The sequence below is a fragment of the Torulaspora delbrueckii genome, chromosome 4 (genome assembly GCF_000243375.1).
Source record: "Torulaspora delbrueckii CBS 1146 chromosome 4, complete genome".
Lineage (NCBI taxonomy): Eukaryota > Fungi > Ascomycota > Saccharomycetes > Saccharomycetales > Saccharomycetaceae > Torulaspora > Torulaspora delbrueckii.
Window position 1 is genome coordinate 888777 of NC_016504.1, and position 22923 is coordinate 911699.

The following is a 22923-nucleotide window of genomic DNA, read 5'->3' on the forward strand; positions in this document are numbered from 1 at the left end:
TCATAATGTCTGATATTCAAATTGATCAGAAATTGCTCGGTAGATTGTCATCCAGGAAAGCTTCCCTTGAAGAGTTGGAAGCCCTCGAGGGTAAATGTGGGCTGGATAATTTTTATTACGAAGATGCACATGAATTAGGCTCATTTGTTAGAAAGGCTGCTAAACAGTTATTCCCTGAAAGATGTGTGGTCATTGATGTCTCTTCAGCTACTGGACACTCTCTTTTCCGCAGTGTCACCTATCGCGGTAGTAATTTAGATAATGAATACTGGATCCAGAGGAAGAGAAAGACTGCGTTGAGATTTGGTCGTTCTACTTTCTACATGGGTAACAAGATGGGTAATAAAAAGCCTGAAGAGAAATTTTTTGTTGACTCCAAGGAGTATGCCTTCCATGGTGGGGCTGTGCCTATCTACTTAAAATCTGCTGATTATCCGATTGGATGTCTCACGGTCAGTGGTCTTAAACAAGAGGAAGATCATCTGCTTGCTGTTACTTGTTTGACCAAATTTGCCGACCAAAGGCTTCAGCAAGATCTGGAATTGGACTAGTGTTATGCAGAGAATTATTTGTCTTATAGATATGTTTAAACACAGAAAAAAAAAGCTACTCATGCCTATGCAGTCTCAAGAACTTATGTGCCTGGAATCGGCCTTATACTGGTTGGTCAGAAACCGCGTTATTCTTTTCTTGGCCTCCATAAACCAAAGAATTGTGCCACAATCTAGATGCTCCTGTCGTCTTTCCTTTCTTTCCAAAGTAGAAAGACCTGATTGCAGTTTTAGCCTCTTAATCAATTCATCAGAAAAATTATTCTTGAGTGGTTTCCAATTATTCGATGAACCCATGTCGAGATCTTCCAAATGAGAACGGTCGACGGGGCTACCCATACTGCTTGTTGTTGTATCATTAGAGGATTCACCAGACGATTCAAATTCGTAGTTCTCAAAAATCTTGGCGGCTTCTTCATACCTCGCAGTACATTTCCCGCATACAATCTCTTTAAAATTATCACCTTCTGAAATTAAAGAACTTATCTCATATAATGGCTTTTCACATACCACGCATTTCTTTAACTTGGAGTTTATTCGCAGTCCAGACAGGTACCTATCATTCTCCTCTGTCGTTTCGGATTTGATTAAGTCCTGTAGTATCTGTTGGAATGACTGAGATATTTTTTCATCATCCTTGCTTTGAAGTGTCTGAGTGTCATTATCCAGGCTACATGCTGAGTGTTCATGCAAAAAATTCTCATCCATTATATGTGAAACTAATGTCAATGATGAAGATGGTGTTTTGGAGCCATCCTGTCTCGATAGATTTTTAAACCTCAATGGGACATTAATGTCACTTCTTTTGCTCATCTTGGTTCTCAAGTTTGATATTGACACTTTCTTCTTAGCCATATTTTTCTCCATTCCCTCATCAAAAGGGATATAATCTTCTACTAGTACCATTTGATGCTCATCCATTTCGTCTTCTTCCCGGTGTCTTGCTAGCTTCTGGGGTACCCCATAGCTTATGCGTCTATTCTCCTTGTCGTTGTGTATGCGTATTTCATTGATTGGGTTCAGTTTCACCTTCTTGACATTATGTCCACCACCAACGTCTAGTGGTGGTGGTATAGGAAAACTGGTCAATATTTTCTCATCTAGTAAGTCCAGCTTAGACGATGATTGATAAAGTTTTGAAGGAATTCTCGGTTTGGCCCCCATTAATTGGGAGCGTCTTTTCCTCACATGAAGTATTTTCTGATGTTGTGGATTGGCAGTCTTGGATGGAGTACTGTTACAATCGAATTCAAACTCTTTACGGTCGTACTGCCATTTAACGGTCGAAACTCCTTCGCTTTCCACAACCGGAGGCATTTCTGTCATACCAAATGGAGAGCCCAAGGTACCATCTTGAATACTGCTGCAAAGATTGGATCCAGAAGAAGATGAGATGAGGGAAAGGGAATTAGGATCAATGGGCTCGAGAATTCTTGAATGCGAGAGATTATCCATTTGGTATACTCAAAACGAGCACTTCAAACCAATACTTAATTCCGTTATTAAATCAGACTGTAGGAACCAGTATCAGTCCTGTTGAATAAAGTTTTCAATTCTTCATCTAAAGTAGTTTTGAGCTTAATCCTTGATTTCAGGGCTCATCAGCTTTTTTGTAGATATTTACAATTTACTCAATAAGGCATCGCGAGAACGAAAAAGTTCAAAAGATCGAAGATTTCAAGATCTAAGTAAAGCTAATAGCCGGAAATCTATAAGTTTCTGACAGTCTTTTGGACTGTGAGTAGCGAATTTTTCAAATCGGCGGAATTTAATGGCACGTAGGTGAGTGACTTGAGTAATTGAGCATTTTGTCCTTTGTTCAATTTCTCACAGGCGTTCGTTAATTGTTTCATGTAGTCGGAATAAAGATCATCGCAATTCTCTCTCAGCTGGTTGGTCTTGTTCTTTATGAGACGCTTCAATGCTGTATCCTTGACTCTCTTAAACGAATCTAAGGTCTTCAACGTGTGGAGTCTCGTCAAATACTCATGCGATAACCGCCATGTGCTGGATTCTTGGTTTTTGATGTCTATTTTCTCTAGCAACGACTGCATATTAGCCCCATCATTCTTGTATAGGTCATAAAAAACTTCAAATGACCATGCATCTGACGGATCGAGGGAATTGTTTAAAGAAGTCTGAAGTCCGTTAGGATTTACGAGCTCCTCTAAGTATGCATCAAGTTTTTGGTCAGTCTGTCTTGATGGAATTAGTTCAATCATAAACTCTCTAATGCACTTTAAAGCAACACTCTTATCATTAAGATTCAAGTACTGAAGAACCGCTGGTAAATTATCTTTTTGCATACCTCTAGAAAAAATTTCCCAGTCTCTGTTATCAGAAAACCCTTGAGACCCTGTCATCTCCAATTTTCTCCATGCTTTATGCATGTTTTGTAGCTGCTCACCACGCTTGTCGTTACACAATCTTGCCAATTGGATATTTTCGGAAAACAACAGCCACCTCATAGTAGATCTCTCTAGTCTATCTCTGAATTCCAACATACCCAAAATCTTGCTATATGATTTCCTTTCTAGGCCAATTTGAATAAACTGTGACAATCTATCGACTGAAGAATTACAAAATTTCTGGAAGTTCTCCTGAACCCTTTGGATGAAGTCGTGAGGCTTTGATGGAAATAAAGTGGGAAAATGGGAGTACATCAGGAAATCTGTGGTATCAATCTGTACACTCTTAATCTTCAATTGCAGGTAGTGTTCGTATGCCAGAGGGATACATCCAAGATGAATGTACAACGCAATTACCCACACTGAAGTATCGTAGTTATGAGGATCATATTTTCTGTAGTTTTCTAGGATGCTCAATGCAAGCAGCACTTTTTCCATGGAGGGATCCAAAATCAAGTCATTTACTAATTTCAGGATATAAACCGAACATGTTGAATAATCTGTCACTGGTTTATCATTGAGCGACTTCTGATGCTTATTGTACCCTTCCACCGGTGACAATTCTGAGATGCCTAGTTTGAAAAGGTTAGTATCATGCAGGACATCTACAGCTTCAAATTTACCAAATGCGTTTTTCAACTTATTGTCATCAAGCAAATCTCTGTATCGGTTCAGATCCACGGCACAACATGGTTTGTTGTGATATTTTTGAAGGTAAAAGTCGAGGGCCTCATCAGAAATCTCGTTGTCCAAGACAGAGTCTACTTCCAAGTGTGCTAATCTGGAATTTCTAGAATCACCGACAAGAGACTCAATATCCTGAAGTATATCCTTCTTTTTCTTGGCCAAGCTCTTTCCTGCACGAATAAAGAGAAGGATCAGTTCAAAATCGTCAATACTTTGCAAAAGCTTACCGTAGACCTCAAAAGTCATTTGGTGATCATCTTTCTTGAAGTTTCTCACCAGGAAATTCTTCAAGTGAAGATCCACTGCACCCTCCAATTGAGGTAGAACTTCCTGAACAATCTCATGGGATTTTTCATCCTTTTCAAACAACTCTTCACAAACAGTACAGAAAACGTACACCTCTTGAGCTGAGCGGAACGGTTTCAAGTCGCATAGTGATCTATAGGCCAATTGAGGGAGTAATTTCTTCTCTTGCTCCGTAACCCTCTGACTTTGAAATTTGAACAGGCTTACAATGGACAATGAGTACCAAAAATAGTAATCGCGCGATGTTAGTCCTTCACCACCATTCCATCCAGTCTTTGCCAGCTGACGGCATGCCTTGGTCATTTGTTTATAATTACTGTCATCCAGTGCCTTTTCAAACCACTGTAATGCCACTTCAAACCCTGAGTATTTAAAATTAGCTCTTTCATAAACATGTAAAGCTTCGTCGTACTTCTCCAACTCGATGAAGAGTTTATGCAACAAGTTTAATGCCCTTGTATCGCTTGTCACTTCAGTGCCATTAATACCATAAAACTTACCCAAAGAAGCTTCATAATTAAATTTGCCCGGCGATTGCTTATACTTCACATATATTTCTAGAACTCTCAAATAAGAAGACTTGGGAAGTTGCTTCTTCAGCGATTCTACCTTCTCAATACATGCTTTGAAATTTCCTATCTTGATAAGGCCATGAATTTCCTCATCAATTCGGTCCGACATTAAACTCAATTGAGCTCTCTTGGCCACACAACAGCATCAAATAGAGGTAAATACAGCTAGGAACAATGAGCTATCAACTTGATTTCGCTTCGATTTACGGCTAAACCATATTACTTTCCAGGAATTTTCACTCACGTGATTAAAGTTCGATAGTGGAAAATTTTTAGAAAGTAAGCGATGAGCTTAAAAACTCACATCAATTAGCATACTTAAGCTATTTATTACAAACCCGTGAAAGCTTGATTAGGTTGGTTTTACTGGTTGATAGGCTTCCCGGTATTAAAGAATAATACAAAAATGTCTTCAATTTACAAAGCGTTGTCTGGTAAGGGCAAAAATTCACAATCGGGCAAGAAACAAGAACCTAATGAGAAGCAGTTTATGAACAAACAACGTACTTTGCTAATATCTAGTAGAGGTGTTAACTTCAGACATCGTCATTTGATTCAGGATCTGTACTCTTTATTGCCTCATTCAAGGAAAGAACCAAAGTTGGACACTAAGAAAGATTTACAGCAATTAAATGAGATCGCAGAACTTTACAACTGTAATAACATTCTGTTCTTCGAAGCCAGGAAACATCAGGATCTGTATCTGTGGCTATCCAAGCCACCTAATGGTCCAACGATCAAATTCTATTTGCAGAATTTGCACACTATGGATGAACTAAACTTTACTGGTAACTGCCTTAAGGGTTCCCGTCCCGTACTATCTTTCGATCACAGGTTCGACAGCTCTCCTCACTACCAACTCATCAAAGAGCTACTAGTGCATAATTTTGGTGTTCCACCAATGGCCAGAAGGTCCAAGCCCTTCATCGACCATGCCATGTCCTTCAGTATCGTGGACGATAAGATCTGGGTGAGAACTTATGAAATTACCCACTCTGCAAGGAATGAACAGGAATATGAGGACAAGACGGAAGAGCAAGGTGATGTTTCGTTAGTCGAAATTGGCCCCAGATTCGTTATGACCGTTATTCTAATTCTTGAAGGCTCCTTTGGTGGACCCAAGATTTACGAAAACAAACAATACGTCTCGCCAAACGTCGTAAGAGCCCAATTGAAACAACAGTCTGCTGATGCTGCTAAGGATAGAGCAGAAGCTGCCGTCCTGAGAAAGATCAAAAGGAGAGAAAATGTTCTTGCCGCTGATCCGTTGTCAAACGAAGCATTATTCAAAGATTAATAAACTATATAACCATCAAAAATTGTACAATAGCCAACAGCATTTCTGTATTACATGGATTGAAGAATTTTTGTCCTTTTTGAGAGACCTATTGAATATTTACTATGATAGATATGCTATCTACACTGACCCGACACTATCAATTTAGTGCTCTTCTTTAGCCTCAGCATGCTTGGCCAAGTAGTTTTGTATGAACTGTTCCTCTTCCTTGGAACCAGCGTTGAAATCAACGCTTTTTGGTTTCTTAGCAGCGAATGGATTTGGAGCCACTATCAAAGCAACTAAACCCAAAGTACCAAGAGCTAGTTGGTGAGATGGAACATGTCTACCCAAAATTTGATATCCAGCACCCATGGTTGACGATTGATGGTTTCTTGCGTAAACGTCTTTTTCTTCGATGTGTTGAAAGTTCTACTTCGAGCAGCTTCTTGACCTCGAGGCGTTGTTCGCGCTAAGGAAGATAGCGGACCAATAAGAGTGCACCGTTGACATTAAAAGACATAATAACTAGTATAGTCAAGAGAATAATGAGAATAGGCTAAAATCCCATATACTAAGGAATATTTCAGCGCAAAAGAGGTTTTGGCTGTCTTCTTTGCTGTCGTGCCCCTCTAATTTGACTATAATAAATAACCACGAAATTCGTAAGAAAAACGTTCACGGTTCCTAATATTCCTATGTGGTGGCCTATTGATTCCCTTTGGAATTTGGAAAAGTCGTCATGAATTAAATTGTCTATTTATGATTCATCTTGTATGCGACCAACGAGTTTTGAATCCTAGATACAATCTCAGTACATTCTTCTGGAGAAACTGCCTCGAAATAGTACCTTTTAATGTCGTGCTGTCCTCGTTGAATGAATAATTTAAAATACTCCGGCACTCTCTTTGACTTGCGAACCAAAATAACTTGACTTATATGGATCGATTTGGTTTTCACATTCTCGTGCCAATGCAAATGCTTCTCAGGAGGAACAATATAGATGTAGTCCCCATCCAGTGCTAGTGCCCTCTCATGCTTGTTCATTAATGACATTTGTTGCCTTCTCCAAACCTTATACTTATGATAGGCTCCAGAAAACAAATCTTGGTAGTTGGTGCTTCCGCCGCCCGCACTAATCCCACCACCATTGGGTGTTAAGTGGTCTGGTGTATAATAAGAGCCATGAAGTGAGGTCTTGGATGAGTTCTTGTTTTTGAAAAATCCATTGCTTGTACTTCCACTGATATTGCTAGCACCTGAGTTTTGGGTGGTCAAAATCAGCTTGTTTTTTGAACCCAACCTTTTAGTTTTGATGGTTGGTCTACTTTCCTTGGTAATGGGAACAGCGGCAGCTTTCTCAGCATTTTGAGGTCCAAGGTATGCAGATGTTGGCTCTAAAGTGAGTGGTGTTAATCCCGTACTTTGAATTGTCGGCAAGTTGGGCTTCCCAATGTCCGGTCTGGATTTCTCCAACTTTAACTCTCTTGCATCCTTCTTGGAAACCACTTCCACCTCATATTGCCCATCGAGTCCCATGACAGTATCGTTCAGATTCAAAGCTATCATCTTTTCTGGCGCTTTCAAGACATACTCGTTAGGATCTATGCCCTTCATTTTGCAGTATCTAACCAAAATGTCATTTAGACTGGAGGTTACTAATACTTTAACTGTGGTATAATTGAACTTTCGGTTATTACAAGGGTGTAGAAAAACCTTTGCCTCGACTACCTTGGAACTATCTACACCTTCCTTATCCGTATCATTGCCTAAGATTGGCTTGTAATAGCTAAACTGGTTGAGTGCCGTATTCTGATGGTTATTTCCTATTATTTCGCCGCTGGTGTCAAATGGGAGAGGTGTCTCCTCTTCATTGCGCTTCTGCTCAGCTGATCCCACTTTACAAAGAACTACCTCGTTATCGGAGAGCGTTTGAATTGTCTTCTTTCTTCCAAGTTTACCAAAATCATCCTCAAATGGCTGTCCATCCTCGTCAACAATCTTTAGACAGAACTTGTTTGGATCCTGGATTTCGCCCTGCGTTAGTCCATCCTCGTCGAGGTTGTCTGGCTTGAATTTAGTTGAAAAAAGATATAGAATGAACCCTATAGCTTCAAATATTGTTGCAGAGTTTCGTACATTGGCTTCGAAAGGCTCCTGATGATACGTCCTTGAAGCCTGAATATAAACTCTCAAAGTTGTTGCCTCGTTTTTTGGCACTTTGTTGCCAGATACGAATGAAAAGTACTCCAAAACATCTAAATCGTCATTGGAACTATGTTTCTTTCTGTTGAAAAGTGATGAGAGTAGTGACTCACCAGTTTCCGGTTTTGAGAAATCGGTAACTTTTTGAATGTGAATGGAACTAACTTTATGACCCGAGCCACTGCGACAGATGCCTGGCAAGGTCAACTTACTTTGCCTTGTATCATTCCCGGTGCCATGTTTTTTAGTGAGATCTCCCTTCAGCCTGCTGCTTTCGTTACTAGTGGCTGAAGAAGAGCGCATATGACCTTTGATTCTCCCTCCCAAGTTAGAGCTGGTGGAATACCGCCTACTGGATATACTGTGGGGTATCAAATGCCCTGATGATCTCCTTTCTCGTAGCTGTGGCTTGGTTGACTTTATATCCATCACGGCCTTATCGAAAACGTTGTTTAAAGTCGAATCGTCCTGGCCGTGATATATACCGTATTCATCCAAGGTCATAGGGATCGAATGTGACACTGTGTCTGGCTGTATATCAGAATCATCAAGTAAGGACGCGCTCTCAATCGCCAGCGAATTGTGCTTTCCAAAATCATCACCATCAAGATCTGAGTCCAGCAAAGACCTTCCGTAGGAAGAGCCACTATCCGAGGCAGTGTTATGGCTCAAAACCATCCTTGTGTCTTCTGTTCCATCTGCGCTGTCGAGCATATCAGACTTGCGTTGAGAGGAGATATCGCCATCATTTGTCGGCAAATCGCCATCTAAGTTTAGCCTATCCAAGTCCTGTTCATTGATATAGGAATCGAGATCAGAACTATAGTCATCCACATCAGCGATGTCCTTTTTCCCATTGATCGAAACCGGATCCTCCGGGCCGTTTGTCTTGATTAAGCGATCGGATCTCAAGCTTCCATTCTTTCCACCATCCAGCAGTGAAGTTCTGGGAATCATGTTTTGGGGGAAATGAGATTTCCTGGCGTTCGCAACTGTCGCGCTAGTGCCATTTGCGTGACTTGAAGCCCCATGAAATCCCAGGCTACCACTGCTACTTTTTCGATTAACATGGTTCTCGCCTTCTGCAACGCCATTAGCCTGTGACGATTTACTCGACCCTGAATCAATCTGGAAAAACTGTGACTGTAAATTTTCCCCCTCCTCGTCTTCGTCCTCGTCCTCGTCATCATCTTCTTCTATGTCATCATCGTAATCGAATTTCATATCAAAGCTCGACTTTTTTCTGTGATCTGATTTAGCTTTCATAGGCGTCTTTTGGTGTGAATCTGAAGAGTCTCTTTTTCCTTTGAATATTCGTGAAAAAGGTAGCTTTCTACCATTTTTCTTCTTGGGATCCTCTAGCTCCGCACCTTTCATGGAGAGTTGGGATGCTCCACTGTCCTTTTTCGATGTATAATCTGTTGCACTCTGAACTGATAAAGGTGCACTAGAAATGGAATGTGCATCTACCGTGCGTGAATCTTTTGGAGATGGATCATTCTTATCAACTTCGGGAGAAAGTCGATCCTCGACTTTATCGACTTTCTCATTTTCCCTTGCTTGTCCTCCAAGGTGCCCTCTTGATCTTGCCAAGTGCTTGTCTTTCGCCATCAGTCGGCCAGTGGATACATAATCTTCCATATAATTCTCAGAAATAGGCGGAGACTCCAGCTCTGGTAGTATATTGTGTCCACCGGGAGTCGTGAATAGCATTTCTACCTTCTCATCGAGGCAGGTACCGTTATCCTTGCTACTAATGTCATTCTCTGGTTGAGGAATGTAGGGTTTAATAATTCGCTTCATTTGTTCCTTCTCAGGGCAATCGAACAAGAACTGAGCCCGCAGCTTGTTGATACATATTACTGTATCCATGTTCACCTATCAAAGGGCTCTAGAGTAAATAGGTCGCCAGTATGCTGGATTTCACTCTTTATTCGCATCTTTGGAATAGGTGATTGTCATGGAGCGTTGAAAATTAAATTAAACTGAAAAATTCAGAACTCATCTCATCGCATCTCATCGCTTCCATCTTTTAGTCACAGTAAGAGGTTAGAGTTGATCATTATCACAAATTGAAATGGTGCTGTCGTCCAACTGGTTGGAGCTTCAAAATGGAAAGGAATTAGGTGCCAACAAGGCCAAGAAAGGCTCGAAAGCGGTAAAGATAAAGAAAGATGAGAATCGTCATAAAAAAGCAGTTAGATCTGAACGTAAAGGCAGCAAGATCATGAATATGGTTTACACTATGAGCAAGGAAATTCAGAAAGCAGAAGAGGATAAGAGAACAGGTAAAAAGTTTGAATTTAAGAAAGAAACTGTTGCAGAAGTACCTAGCGCTGACTTTATCGAAAAGCCTAAACTAGTTAATAGTGAAAAGGCCAAAGCTATTGGCAAATACTTGGCTATTGATTGTGAATTTGTCGGTGTGGGGCCTGAGGGTAAAGAGAACGCACTTGCGAGAGTCTCCTTGGTGAATTACTACGGACATGTTATTCTGGATGAGTTTGTCAAACCTCGAGAGAAGGTCACAGATTGGAGAACCTGGGTCAGTGGTGTCAAGCCTGAGCATATGAAACAAGCTGTGTCGTTCAAGCAAGTCCAACAAGATGTCTCTAGGATGCTCGAAGGGAAAATTTTGGTAGGGCATTCGGTCAAGCATGATCTGGAGTCATTACTGATATCGCATCCAAAACCCATGATCAGAGATACTTCAAGACACCTTCCATTTAGGCAGAATTTTGCAAAAGGTAAAACGCCTAGTTTGAAGAAACTAGCCAAGGAAGTCTTGAAGTTGGAAATTCAGGGAGCAGAGCATTCGTCACTGGAAGATGCAAGAATTACAATGATGCTGTACAAAGCTGAGAAGAAAGAATTTGAGAAATTGCATAAAGCTACTTTTGGATTCCCTACGTCTGGACGGTAATCAATGATCATCGAAGAATAGAATTATAGTTGGGCATTGATAACCTCTAGATTGTGTTATAAACGAACATCATATTCCTCTTCTGTGAGGTATTTCTCCATAATTTAGTAAAGGCCATCTGTCCATTTAGGAAATCTGCATTCTCGGAAACCAAATCTTTTTATAAGCCTCCTTAAATCGAAGATACATCCTTCCGAGCATGTCATATAATTGATCCCTCAACCTTTTCGACAAAACGTCCCAATATGTATATATACAGCAACCAAGGCTTTATGTACCTGTAGTCTCCTATTCTCTTGGCAATAATCTCTTCTTACTTCAGTAAAAATCAAGAAATAAAATCTAACTCAATTTGTCATGCCATTGACTGCCAAACCACTAACTTTGAAGGTAAACGCCGCTTTATTTGACGTCGATGGAACTATTATCATCTCTCAGCCAGCAATTGCTGCCTTTTGGAGAGACTTTGGTAAGGACAAACCATACTTTGACTCAGAACATGTCATCCAGGTATCGCATGGTTGTAGAACTTACGATATGATTGCCAAATATGCCCCAGATTACTCTAACGAGGAGTATGTCAACAAGCTGGAAGGTGAAATCCCAGATAGATTTGGACAACATGCTCTTGAAGTGCCAGGTGCTGTTAAATTATGCAAAGCATTGAACGCTATGCCCAAACCAAAATGGGCTGTTGCCACTTCTGGTACCCGTGATTTGGCTCGTAAGTGGTTCGGCCTACTGCACATTGATAGGCCCAAATATTTTATTACTGCCAATGATGTTAAGCAAGGTAAACCACACCCAGAGCCTTACTTGAAAGGAAGAGATGGGTTGGGATACCCAATTAATAAAGAAGACCCCTCGAAGAGTAAGGTCGTAGTATTTGAAGATGCTCNAGCTGGGATAGCCGCCGGAAAGGCCGCCGGTTGTAAGCTCATTGGCCTTGCTACCACTTTTGACAAGGAATTTTTGATCGAGAGAGGTTGCGACCTTGTTATTAAGGATTACAATTCTGTGGACGTTAGCTACAATGCAGAGACCGATGAACTTGAATTTCTATTCAAAGATTATTTGTACGCCAAAGACGATTTGTTGAAATGGTAAGCAATATAACGCAGTCAGAAATTCAAAAAAGATTGTATATTCTGTAAAACACGTTTCATTGAGAAACAATGATTTCAAATGTTTGTGGTCGTAGGTTCGCTCATGTATCTCAATCATAGACAACAGGAGCGAACTACTAGTCAATACAAGTTGAATTGGAGACTGGCTTGCGACTCCAACTGAAAGTCATAACATCTTCTAAGGGCAACAAGCAATCAAAATGAGTACGTCAAATGATAGACCATAATTACTGCTCAAATACACATAGTATGGCAGTTATATCTCAATGCTATGTGGTCATCAGATAAAAAATCACTAATTGTAATTCAATAATCAAGATTTGTACCCGCGATTGCAACCTATGTGTATTTTTTTTGTAGGTCAAGATAGAAGCCCCGGCCCTTACTTAGTTTATTCATACATTATCTCAAAATCATTTTCTGTCAATTGTTAGTTTCAACACTTTAATCCTCATAGGATTACACCACTAAGGGCCGGAAGAGTCGTTCACAAAGCAGCTGTCTTTCAAAATTGCGTTCCAAACAAGCTGTTACGTTATTCAAAAATTTCTCGTAGTCATTATATTAGGTTACACGGTGCATATACTATACTTAAACAAAACATGTCATCCTCGAAAGTATCATAGTTATTAGCCTCTTCCAATTGTAAATAAGGTCGGCATTGGCCTCTAGTTTGGTGAAAAGGTCAGTAGAGCTTTGATCGTACTCATCAATTTTGGTAACAGCCTGAAGTCCCCTTTGTTTAATAGTCTGTACTATCTCACTGTGAAATTTCTCCATGTTATTGAATTCTGGGTATTTGACAAGCAGCCTTATGATGTCAAATGATACAGCGACACAGTCTGAAGTCAAATCGAGAGCTGCTATCCTTCGAAGTTCCTCTCTTACCACCACGTAAATTCTAAAAATGGTGGTAGGCCTGGCTTTCATCAAAAACCTCATAATAAGCGCAAATTTCAACTTACAGGGCTCGTCGGAAACTGAGCTACTGAAAAGAATAGCACCTTGATAGAGAGTTATATTTGGACAACATTTGTCTGAACTTAACCAGTCAGCCAAAACTTTAGGAATTTTATTGTTGTCGTGAAGATCTACCATCTCATCCTCAATACCTGCCACCCTCAATGTTTCGGTAAACTGCTCTGGGGCAAGAAACAAGTAAAGGAAGAACATGTAACATAAGTAGTGCCTTGATTCTGGATTCATGCCATGCTCTCGATAGGAGTTGCCAAACAGAGACTGTAGAGATTCTAAAGCAGCACTTTTTGCTGTTGAGATCGAAAGCCCGCGGCTGAACAGTGCCAAAGTGTTGTGAGTAAAGTTCTGTTCATCCCATACTGCACCCCCCAAAGACTCAAGCTCCTCCAGTAGCGTGTTGGCAAAATTTCTGTACCGAATCAGGGTAGAGGTCAAGGAGGGTTCGTCATTCTTTGATTCGAAGTGACTTTGGTACAAACAGGCCAGAGTATTCGACATGAAAAGCAACCCGCCTTCGAAAACCACTGGATGGGGTGATTCGACCACCGCAGCTGAGAGCCAAAACAATTGTTTCAGTAAATCAAGGGATGTGTCTATACCTTGAACGAGCTTACTATAGGTGAAAATATGCGCTATTTGCAAAAAGATCAGCTCGTCGGTCACTTGCGGCTCTGCAATCACTTTCATAGTTTCACATAAAAGATGCCTGCAAAGCGATTCCGACGTAGATGTCTTGCCGACTATACCGAGAATCATCATTGCACGCGCTGAAAGAAATGAATCACTGTTGAAAACCGTGTCGATCAAGTACTTTTTGAATCTCGTTTTCCATTGTGGGGCCTCGGTTACAGATGAACAATCGATCAAACGCATCAGACTTTTGATAAAATGTTCTAGAGCGGCAAACTTGCTAGCAAAAGATGCGGCACTAAAATTTTGTAGTACACGACCCTTATCCTGGCTGAAGCCAAACATAAACTTCGAGCGCTGACGTGACAGCGTAGTACACACCTCGTCTAGCATCCGCTTTTGTTCTTCCGTGATAGCATCATTCAATGTTAGGGAGTGAGAGACGTTCATGAGCAGCGCATGAAGAGATGTGCGTATCTTAGTCGGGCCCACATCTATCAGTAAAGATATAATGAAAAGAGTTTCTGGCAAGAACATCTGAGTGATCAAGGTATTTTCAAAGAAGATAGGGATAGACATGTTCACCACAATCAGAAGTTCAGACCAGCTGTGAGTCGACGCTTCCAATTTCAAAGATGGTAAAAACGACTTGATTATCTTCATAAGTTTGCCTATTATCAGCGAAGCCATATCGATTGTTGGCGACCCATTAAGTATACTCAAAGCCGAGGACCAATCACGACCCTCTGAGTCTCTATCAAGTGCATGATTTATCAACTCCTCGACTATGAGTGGTGTTAAACTCCCTTCGATCACTAATACCAACCAAATCTGCTGCACATACAATGTTGTGAAACTTGGGTCTGATACAGTTAGTCTGATTAGTGCTCGTATAATTCTTGAAGCGGCCTCAGGGCCTTCTTCGGCATTAACCCTGTAAACATCCTTGTAAATGTTTGGGGTCCAGTAAGAAAGGCAGGCTATGGTTTGAGGAACAGATACTTGCGTGATCATTTTGTTTTCAATCGCCTCCAAAAAGTACTTAAAAACAAAAGCCGTAAGTTCAGGTGCTGTTCTGGCCAGCGCCTCAGATATCAAACATCCAAAAGTGCAGCAATAGTTCAAAACGTACACTTCGGGTGACTGACGGAAATGAGATCCGCAGTCAACGTTAAATGTTTCTTGTGTGACAGCCAGTAGGTTGTAAGCGACTGATCTGATGACGTCGTCATCACCACATAACCCTACCCAGACATTCAAAAAGATGTGACAAAGAATGTCATAGCGCTCTAGATTCTCTCTTTCATTGACATCGTGCTTTGTAGCAGGGGCTTGGTCCTCATTGACGTATTCCTCCTCTATCCTATCCAAGGCGTAGTAAAATAGTTTCACTATTTCCAAGTATTTTGAGCTGCTAAACACCAAAGTCCTGGAGCCAGTCAAATTAACGGTAAACTCGTTTTTAACACCTGTAGTAGACGTTATATCGACTGATGTAACTTTCCCTATTTCATAGACGTCGTTGAATTTTATGTCAAGCAATTTATCCCATCCTTGAATTTTGTAGTGCTTGCTAGTCTCATGCAATATCAGGAAATATTTGTTACCGATCTTCAAAGATATTGGCGTGAATCTTTTCAGTTTGGAATCGTATAGCGTAACGTCATTCAGAGTGACACGAACATCTTGCAAAACCTCAAGACTCTGACCGGACAGACCCAGTGATTTAGCGAGCTCGGGATCGGTATAGCTATTGACAAAATGCTGAGGAACACTATGAGTGATGTAAGGATTAGACTGGCCAAGTAATCTTCCCCATTTATTCATGAAGTTTTCGCCAATATTGAAATAAAAGTAACCTTTGCAGTTCTTGAGAGCAATCGGAGGTAGTAAACTAGCGAAAAGTGATGTCAATTTTTTCACATCTATCTCTTGCTCATCAAATTCAGTACAGTCCAAAACTAAGAAATGTTTTGAAGTCCAAATTCTCGCATATATTTGGAACGTCCGATAAACGACCGTCTCTACATCAACACCGTTGCTTGAAAATCTCCTGAACGTTAGGGTTAGAATAGGAAGGCCATCGGCTGACATTGACTCGTGAGCAAAAGATATGCCACTATTGAGAGCACCAACATCTCGAAATGCGTGGCTACTCATGAACTCGTAAAGTTGTGGATATTCATCCATATTATCCTTGATGAACGAGGGGATTTCATTCTTGAACTCCATCTTTGGCTGGCCGAGCACAGCCAGGTCCCTGTCGATCATAAGCCAGAAGTATTTGAGCGACTCAAACTCACTAAATGATCTATAGTCTTCTAGTAACGCCCTCCTGATTTCTAGCTCGTGTGTGTAGAAGTATCTATGCAAAAAGTTAAACTCATAAGACACTGGATGAGGATCTAGATTGACAGGAATGGAAACGGTACGGTCTGTTCGGCACACATCTTTCAGAAAATCGAAAATCTGGCAGCTGCAATCCTTCAAGAAATCTGCCTCGGGTTCTAGCAGAGGCCATCTAGCCAAATTATCTGAACCGTTCGCAATGCTTTGGATAACCTTGGCCAAAGTGATGAAAGGTCTCTTACATTGGGGTTGAGGTATGTCAACGATGTTCTCGGATTCGGGGCTCACTAAGGCAGGACAAACAAACCGTAGAAACACAAATGAACCCACGGCTACGTATGTATAGTCTGGAAACTTTTTGTTGACCGATTCGTATATGGTCTGGCAGATGATCAGCAATTCAGGTGGGAAAAATGGTATAGAGTTGGTAATGGCGTCTACTAGTTTCTTCATATACTTGACGAAAAGTGCCACTTGTTTTTTGGAATCAGGTTGAGCCTTTTCTATTTCGAAGAACTCGCCCTTGTCTAAAAGCTCTGAAAGAACTGGGTTCAACGTTCTAACCAAATACTCGTTACCTTTGAGTCTCGAAAAAAGCGATAGGGCTCTTGTGGCAATGCTATTTCTTCTCAAAATATCCATATGCCTTGGAGCATTTTTAATCTCTTCTGCAACGAGATCTTTTACTAAAATATAGGAAGCGTTTCGAGCATCGAAGGCATTGACTAGTCCCGCCGCGCATGCCTCAATATCGGCTGGAGGGCAGATGGTAGCAGTCTTGAGCACTAAGTAGGGGTGCTTAATCAGATGTAATATGACCTCATCCATAGCAGCCATCTTCAATTTCACCGTATGGGTTTTTTTAGCTTGGTAGTTGCTTACAATATTAATGAAAACTTTGAGAAAGGCAAGTCGAATACTCTTGTTTTTTGGCTGGTAGCCCATTGGCAACGAATGCTGAAAGCCGGCCTCCACGTTAGCATTTGACAGGTTGGTCAAGGCAGTAATTACATTCTCATTCAAAATACTGATCTTGTGCTTCAGCGAAGCCGGGAACTTCTCAATGTCAGTACTTTTTTCTAGGCCCTTTAAAAGAATACTGAAGTAATTACCGAACACGACAAATCTCGACCTTCTTAGTTCTTCTTCTGAGACAGATGGCGCGATCTCGAGCGGTACATCTTGGGTGAGAAAGGCCAACGCCCTTGATGACTCGATAAGGGTATCAATATACAAATAATCGAAATCACGCCTCTTCAAGTCCATTTCTCTGTGAGGCTTGGCGAGATTAGGAAGGTCGTAATCTTTGTCAACAGTCAGATTAAACCAGTTAGTAACCAACTTCAGCCATTTATTCTTCAATTCGTAATGACCTGTCACAGCGAGGTATTTTTCTGCAACCTCAAAGGCTCTGAACATTTTTGACATATGGATTATCGCCTTATAAAACTTGGCTGACTCATAAGGAATTTTGTTGACGATTTCAACCAATTGATCGATGAAGTTAATAACGTCGAGTGAGAATAAAAGAAGTATTTTGTCGTCGTCATCCCTCCTTAATATGGTTCTTAGTATGATAATAACCTGCTCCAGCAAAACGAAGGACAGATCATGATCTGATTGAGATAAATCGACGCTACTGAGATCATCAATTTTTGCCTTCAGGTTGGAGAAAAGCAGGTTGAGAGCTAACGGGTGCAATTCTGTGCTCAAGATGTCTCTGGAATTTTCTCTAGTCAGCAAATCGGGGTGATTCAACCATTGACACTGCTTTTTGATGAAGACATCCATTTCGGTTGTTACCTGCACCCTTAAGTCCTTGAGATGGGGTGAGTTTTCGTCCCCGATAGCCAGGAGAACACCGCACATAGATGCCAGGATTCCCGCAAAACTCCTGAAGTCGGCCAGTTCTTCTTGAGACAACAATTTCGACCGAGACAAGCTCAGCCACTTCTTGTAAATAACTTCCATCGAATCCAAAAGGATTGCATCTGGACGTTTGATGAATTTCAGAATATTCAGTCTCAAACGACGTTGGAACGCGACAGAACCTGATGTAACATAGTTATCCTGAGACATTGCGCCAGCAAATCCGAGATTATCTAGCCATGGAGCTGGAATGCTTCCCACGGTTTTTTCGTGGAACTTTATCACCTGATAGAACTCGCCATACGCTGTTTTCAGAAGCTTCTGAACACTGCTTTTGTTCGAAAATAAAGACATCATTAGAGCCCTTCCCAATGTACCAGAAATTAGAGGGAATGTTTCCGATTCCGCGTCTAAAAGTGCGCAGGGGAAATTCAAGCCCTCGGACATCTTGGCTAGGTGCGTTCTAACTTTGAGAAACTTTACAATGATATGAAGTACCACTTCTCGTTTGTTGTTAGTGAGTTTTAGATCGAAAAGAGCAGTAGAAAAGAGAGCCACTGTGTAACTGCACAGGTAATAATAACCCTGTATCGTCGCTTGTGAAGAACCCTCGCTGAAGCTTGGAATGTAGTTTATTAAAACGTCCATGAATGATTCTGCTGTTTGTTGTAAATTATCATCAGAGTCTATAATTGCGACAAAGATTGGCTTAATAATATTCCTGAAGTCTGCTGATGCCCACTCTTCGTTCGTTCTCTCAACACGCGGTATTATGAAGTAATTTGTCAACCTCTTAAATATGCTGAAAATGTTGATCATAATTCTTCTGGCATCGTCGTATTCTTCTAAAGCAGTATTCAGCAAATTCTCCGTTATAGAGAAATGATTGGAAGCTTTAGCATAATTTTCGTCAGAAGCTCTCCTTGATCTTGCTTGACTCAGCGGTGAACGAGCATTCCTAGTGATATTTGAGGGTGAGTCCTGCATTACTTCAGTGTGAGTGCGAGTGGCTTGCTGACCTCTTTCTGAGTCTAAACCACTAGGAGAAGAAAACAATAGGTTTTTCTTCAAAGTACCAGAGACGCGATGTGCCCTAGGAGCCACCAAATGAGAAAACTGGTGATCGGTTTGACCCACTGGAAGATTTGTTGAGCTTGTATCAGAACTGCTGGAGTTATTTGATTGTGTCCAGCCTAAAGGATGGCCTATTAGATGCATGTCAATGTTCATGCCACCTGGAGGAGATGGTCCGCTCGTTGATTGAGATGGTGATGATGATGACATGAAAGATGATGTCGAAGATTGCGAACTGGACAGAAAAAGGTTTCTTTCTCCAAGCTCTTCAATAATAGATCCATCCAGTATCGACGTCACAATATCGGCAACCCTGTCGTCAAAGTATGGAAACGACTTCATCAAAGTATCTGGAATCTTAAAGAGCAGGCTCTTGAAAAAGTCAGACGTTTTCTTAGCTGTTCCTTTTCGCAATATTCTCGTACTTGGTAGGTGAAAAAAGATTCTAAAACCCTCTGTGTAGAGGCTTAACTTCTTCAGGCTCAAGTTTGCCGTAAGCTCTTCGAGATGCAAATGGTCCAAAAATTCGCTTTGATCTAACTGAATTGCTGCAGCGAAAACCTCTATTTGGGACCGACCATAGAATCTTGGATGCCTCAAAAGACACTTCTGTAAGTATGGGTTAATCTTGGCCTCGGAGTTCCAGTCTTTGCCCAAATCCAGGTTCAAAGCCAAAGCGGGAAATAGTCTCTTAGCAAATACTACTGACGGTATTGTGTCATCGACCAATGCAAAAGACGAACTGACTGTGAAAAACGTCAGTAAAGCTCTCATCGTGTCCAAGAATGCAGTGTCGGTAACCAAAAGAGACCCTCCAAGGTTTCTCATTAACATGGTCATGAACTTGATTCCCTTTTTTTTCGCTACAGGCAAAGTAGTCAACCTTTTCAAACCGTGAGTCAAATGCCTGATTCCTCCTTGAATTTTCTCCTTTTCCTCCACTTCACTCGCATTCTCTTCACCCTTTCTAGGATCGGCTATATTTCTAAAGCATGTAGCATTTAATTCTGTGAAAACGTCCATATCTAAAACAACCAATGTCGTCAAAAATTTCAGGACGGAGGAATGGGATAATGATTCTGAGCTATCTGCCGTGGTGTAGAGATCAAGTATATTCTTCAGATGCGGGACACCTGAAGTTCTTGATTGTCTTACTTCTAAGGCTCTCTTCGTATGAGATGGACTATCCTCTATACTTGTTGGATAAACAGTTGAGTCCTGAACCGAAGATTTGCCCAAAGTTTCACTGGAGCTTTGTTGTGGAGAATTCTCCATTCCGCTCAAATTGGTCAATGATGGTGGGGTAGAAGACTGTGGAATGGTAGAATAAAGAGGTGGAGAGAATGGCCCAGAGGAAGGGAAACTTGCTGCAGCGCTTGGAGGAGCTTGAAATTGTGATGGTGATTGTGTAAAAGAGGATGATGCAGATTGTGGACTGGAATTAGAGTGATAAGAGTTGACAGCTGACAACAATGTGGAAATGTTAAAGGAGGAATAGATATCGTCAAAGATAGACGAAGCCAATTGGGAGATCGCCTTACACCGCTCTACCTCCTCATTATAAGAAGCTGTTGTTGAATGGGAATTAGAATCAGGCGTTGAGACTTCACTCGATCGACTATCTTTCAAATATCGGAATATTTCAGTGTATTCCTTTGGTCGTGCCATCATCCAAAACGTCAATGCTTTGGAAGCATAATACAATAGGAGGCAATGATATATGCTCTTCTTCATGGTATTTGATAGATTTTTAATGGTCTCCAGATATCTAGTTAGATTTTTCCTGCTGAGAAAGACGCATCCAAAAAGATTGAGATGTTGTATAACTTTTATCTCAATGCTAACGTGATTTTCTAATAACGGTTTCAAGACTTTTATCTTGAGATAAGTTGTGAACTCTGTTGGATTAGAAGCCGCCAGAAACCGAAGTATGTAATCCACTGTTAGATCCACTTTTTCTGCATAACTTGGATGGTTTTTGTCCTTCAAGTAAGCTTGGTAAGCCGGCAAAATGCTTCCTGCGACAATTGAAGTGCTCCCGTAGAGATGAAAAGACATGTCCTTTAGCATGCGAATAGATTCTGTATTGAACTTGATCCTTGTGCAAGTCTCCAACAATCTAGTAGCGAGTTCAGATTTCAAAGGAGCGGGTGAACTGGAATGGAAACACGGTCTATGTGTCGAATAACCTAGCATAGAACCACTAAACAACCTCTTTTGCCTCTCGTAAACATCATCTAGTGCTTCGCCCATAGCTTTGGACAACTGTGTCACTTCTGCATGGTCCCAAAAATACTCTAAACTGTCACTGAGCAGCCTGATAAGCGCCAGGATCGATTGTACAGCCTCTGGACTAATGTTCTCCCCGATGATATCTCCCTCTCGAAGAATCAACTCGATCAGAGTAATTGTTTCCTCGACCACGGCATTCACGTCCTGCGCCAACGATACATCCATGATCACAGATCGACACATTGAAAACGTTTCGTTCGCCTCCACTTCTCCATATGTCTTTAGATAAGACTCTACCGGGAGTACTGGCAGAATTCTTTCAAAAAACAAATGCTTGACCAGTGATCTCACCATCTCTGGTGAATCCTTATTCGACATTATACTATACTGGCCCTCTCTGATGTGTTATAGCACTATATCCCTGATTAAATTCGGGCCTTGCAAAACCGTCACTAAAGGACCCTCTAGAGTGCTCAAAGGTCAGTCAACAGCGTTTAGCAGCCGTGCTAACTTCCTACAATTCTCTGACAGGGGTCTCAATAGCTGCTTTACCGCTAATAGCCCTCTTTCCTGTGGTTGTTGTCCTAGAGACGCCACCCATCTTATTTCTCTGACGGCCCCACAGCGTTCCACCGTGCTTCAGCACAATTGGGAGCGCCGCTCTATAGATAATGAAAGAATATCAAGAGTTAGCCACTTTCACAGCTCCTGCGAGGTGATTACGGATCCCGTAGTAGATATAGGCTCTTATAGTAGTATACAAAAGTTATTCATCCCTGGCCCGTCACGTAGGACCTTCTTGTGGCGAAAACTGGTCGGCGTATTATTCACGGACTGATTTTGCAATGCATAAAGTGCATAATACAGCTTCGAGGATTCGTGGCGTCGTAATTGGACGTATCCTAGATGTTCGAGCATTCGAGCGAGATGTAAGTGATCAATATAGCGTGAATTGGTTATGCAAGGTAGTGGAAGCACTAGAAAGAATAGACTGCGACGTTTAAGAAATTGCTGGAGCCTGCGTAGCATTTGACCTCTTTCAATAGGTGTAGGGACAAAATTGAGCACCAATGAGCAGGATATGAGGTCGAAACGGTCAGTGTCGGAGGATGGGAGCGGTCTTTTCATGAAATCTTGTCGTATAATGCCACGCGAGTCGTTACTGTTGTTCAGATCGATTCTAGTCACTGATTTAAAGATCTTACAGGTCGATATGCAGTTATGGCAGTTCAACGATCCAATTTCAAGCGCTGTAAGTGGTGGATCGTGTTGCGGTAGTTGTAACTCCCGCAGCCACTTGACCAGCAGCTTTGAAGAGTCGCCACCGCGGCTTTGAGACTGGCCCACTCGACTGGCCAACTGGTAGTCTTTGAGACCACCTTTCTTAGAGACCTCGTTAGCGATATAGTGAAGGCATCGTACCAATGAATCACGTGACATACCTTTATCCTGCACTCTTAACAACATCTTCTCCATCTCTTGTGGGTCTTCTACATCAGCTGGTCCCTCGAGATGAGGTGGTACTGGATCGGCGGTGATCCCCAATTTGTTGCATATTATCTTTTGTTTGTTGATTAAGAAATGGTATCTTCGAATAATCTTCCGAGCTTTATCTGGCTTGATGTTCACCTCAGTGAAACTGGCCACTTTCTTGCCCGTAATGCTTCGTTTCCGCCGCGATAACATCCTGTTAGCAGTCTCTGTATGTACTTGTGATTTACGGTGATGTATGTTTA

General features: G+C 41.4%; 10 protein-coding genes across 10 annotated transcripts; 4 read left to right on the forward strand and 6 right to left on the reverse strand.

Moving 5' to 3' along the window:
• Nucleotides 1–5: 5 nt before the first annotated feature.
• Nucleotides 6–551, forward strand: TDEL0D04910 (uncharacterized protein; the record flags this gene model as incomplete). The annotated part of the gene is made up of 1 exon (XM_003681238.1): nt 6–551. The coding sequence occupies one exon, from the start codon at nt 6–8 to the stop codon at nt 549–551; it is 546 nt and encodes a 181-aa protein (XP_003681286.1).
• A 75-nt stretch (nt 552–626) lies between these two features.
• On the reverse strand, nt 627–2006 carry TDEL0D04920 (uncharacterized protein; the record flags this gene model as incomplete). Its single annotated transcript, XM_003681239.1, has 1 exon — nt 627–2006. The coding sequence occupies one exon, from the start codon at nt 2004–2006 to the stop codon at nt 627–629; it is 1380 nt and encodes a 459-aa protein (XP_003681287.1).
• Nucleotides 2007–2260: 254 nt separating this feature from the next.
• On the reverse strand, nt 2261–4633 carry MDM20 (Mdm20p; the record flags this gene model as incomplete). Its single annotated transcript, XM_003681240.1, has 1 exon — nt 2261–4633. The coding sequence occupies one exon, from the start codon at nt 4631–4633 to the stop codon at nt 2261–2263; it is 2373 nt and encodes a 790-aa protein (XP_003681288.1).
• Nucleotides 4634–4930: 297 nt separating this feature from the next.
• Nucleotides 4931–5821, forward strand: BRX1 (ribosome biogenesis protein BRX1; the record flags this gene model as incomplete). The annotated part of the gene is made up of 1 exon (XM_003681241.1): nt 4931–5821. The coding sequence occupies one exon, from the start codon at nt 4931–4933 to the stop codon at nt 5819–5821; it is 891 nt and encodes a 296-aa protein (XP_003681289.1).
• A 144-nt stretch (nt 5822–5965) lies between these two features.
• ATP19 (F1F0 ATP synthase subunit k) lies at nt 5966–6175 on the reverse strand (the record flags this gene model as incomplete). Its single annotated transcript, XM_003681242.1, has 1 exon — nt 5966–6175. One exon carries the CDS (start codon nt 6173–6175, stop codon nt 5966–5968), a length of 210 nt encoding a protein of 69 aa, XP_003681290.1.
• A 381-nt stretch (nt 6176–6556) lies between these two features.
• AVO1 (Avo1p) lies at nt 6557–9877 on the reverse strand (the record flags this gene model as incomplete). The annotated part of the gene is made up of 1 exon (XM_003681243.1): nt 6557–9877. The coding sequence occupies one exon, from the start codon at nt 9875–9877 to the stop codon at nt 6557–6559; it is 3321 nt and encodes a 1106-aa protein (XP_003681291.1).
• Nucleotides 9878–10082: 205 nt separating this feature from the next.
• Nucleotides 10083–10928, forward strand: REX4 (putative 3'-5' exonuclease; the record flags this gene model as incomplete). Its single annotated transcript, XM_003681244.1, has 1 exon — nt 10083–10928. The coding sequence occupies one exon, from the start codon at nt 10083–10085 to the stop codon at nt 10926–10928; it is 846 nt and encodes a 281-aa protein (XP_003681292.1).
• A 357-nt stretch (nt 10929–11285) lies between these two features.
• Nucleotides 11286–12035, forward strand: TDEL0D04980 (HAD family hydrolase; the record flags this gene model as incomplete). Its single annotated transcript, XM_003681245.1, has 1 exon — nt 11286–12035. One exon carries the CDS (start codon nt 11286–11288, stop codon nt 12033–12035), a length of 750 nt encoding a protein of 249 aa, XP_003681293.1.
• A 611-nt stretch (nt 12036–12646) lies between these two features.
• Nucleotides 12647–21565, reverse strand: IRA2 (Ras GTPase activating protein IRA2; the record flags this gene model as incomplete). The annotated part of the gene is made up of 1 exon (XM_003681246.1): nt 12647–21565. The coding sequence occupies one exon, from the start codon at nt 21563–21565 to the stop codon at nt 12647–12649; it is 8919 nt and encodes a 2972-aa protein (XP_003681294.1).
• A 369-nt stretch (nt 21566–21934) lies between these two features.
• BMT2 (25S rRNA (adenine2142-N1)-methyltransferase) lies at nt 21935–22873 on the reverse strand (the record flags this gene model as incomplete). Its single annotated transcript, XM_003681247.1, has 1 exon — nt 21935–22873. The coding sequence occupies one exon, from the start codon at nt 22871–22873 to the stop codon at nt 21935–21937; it is 939 nt and encodes a 312-aa protein (XP_003681295.1).
• Between the last annotated feature and the right edge of the window lie 50 nt (nt 22874–22923).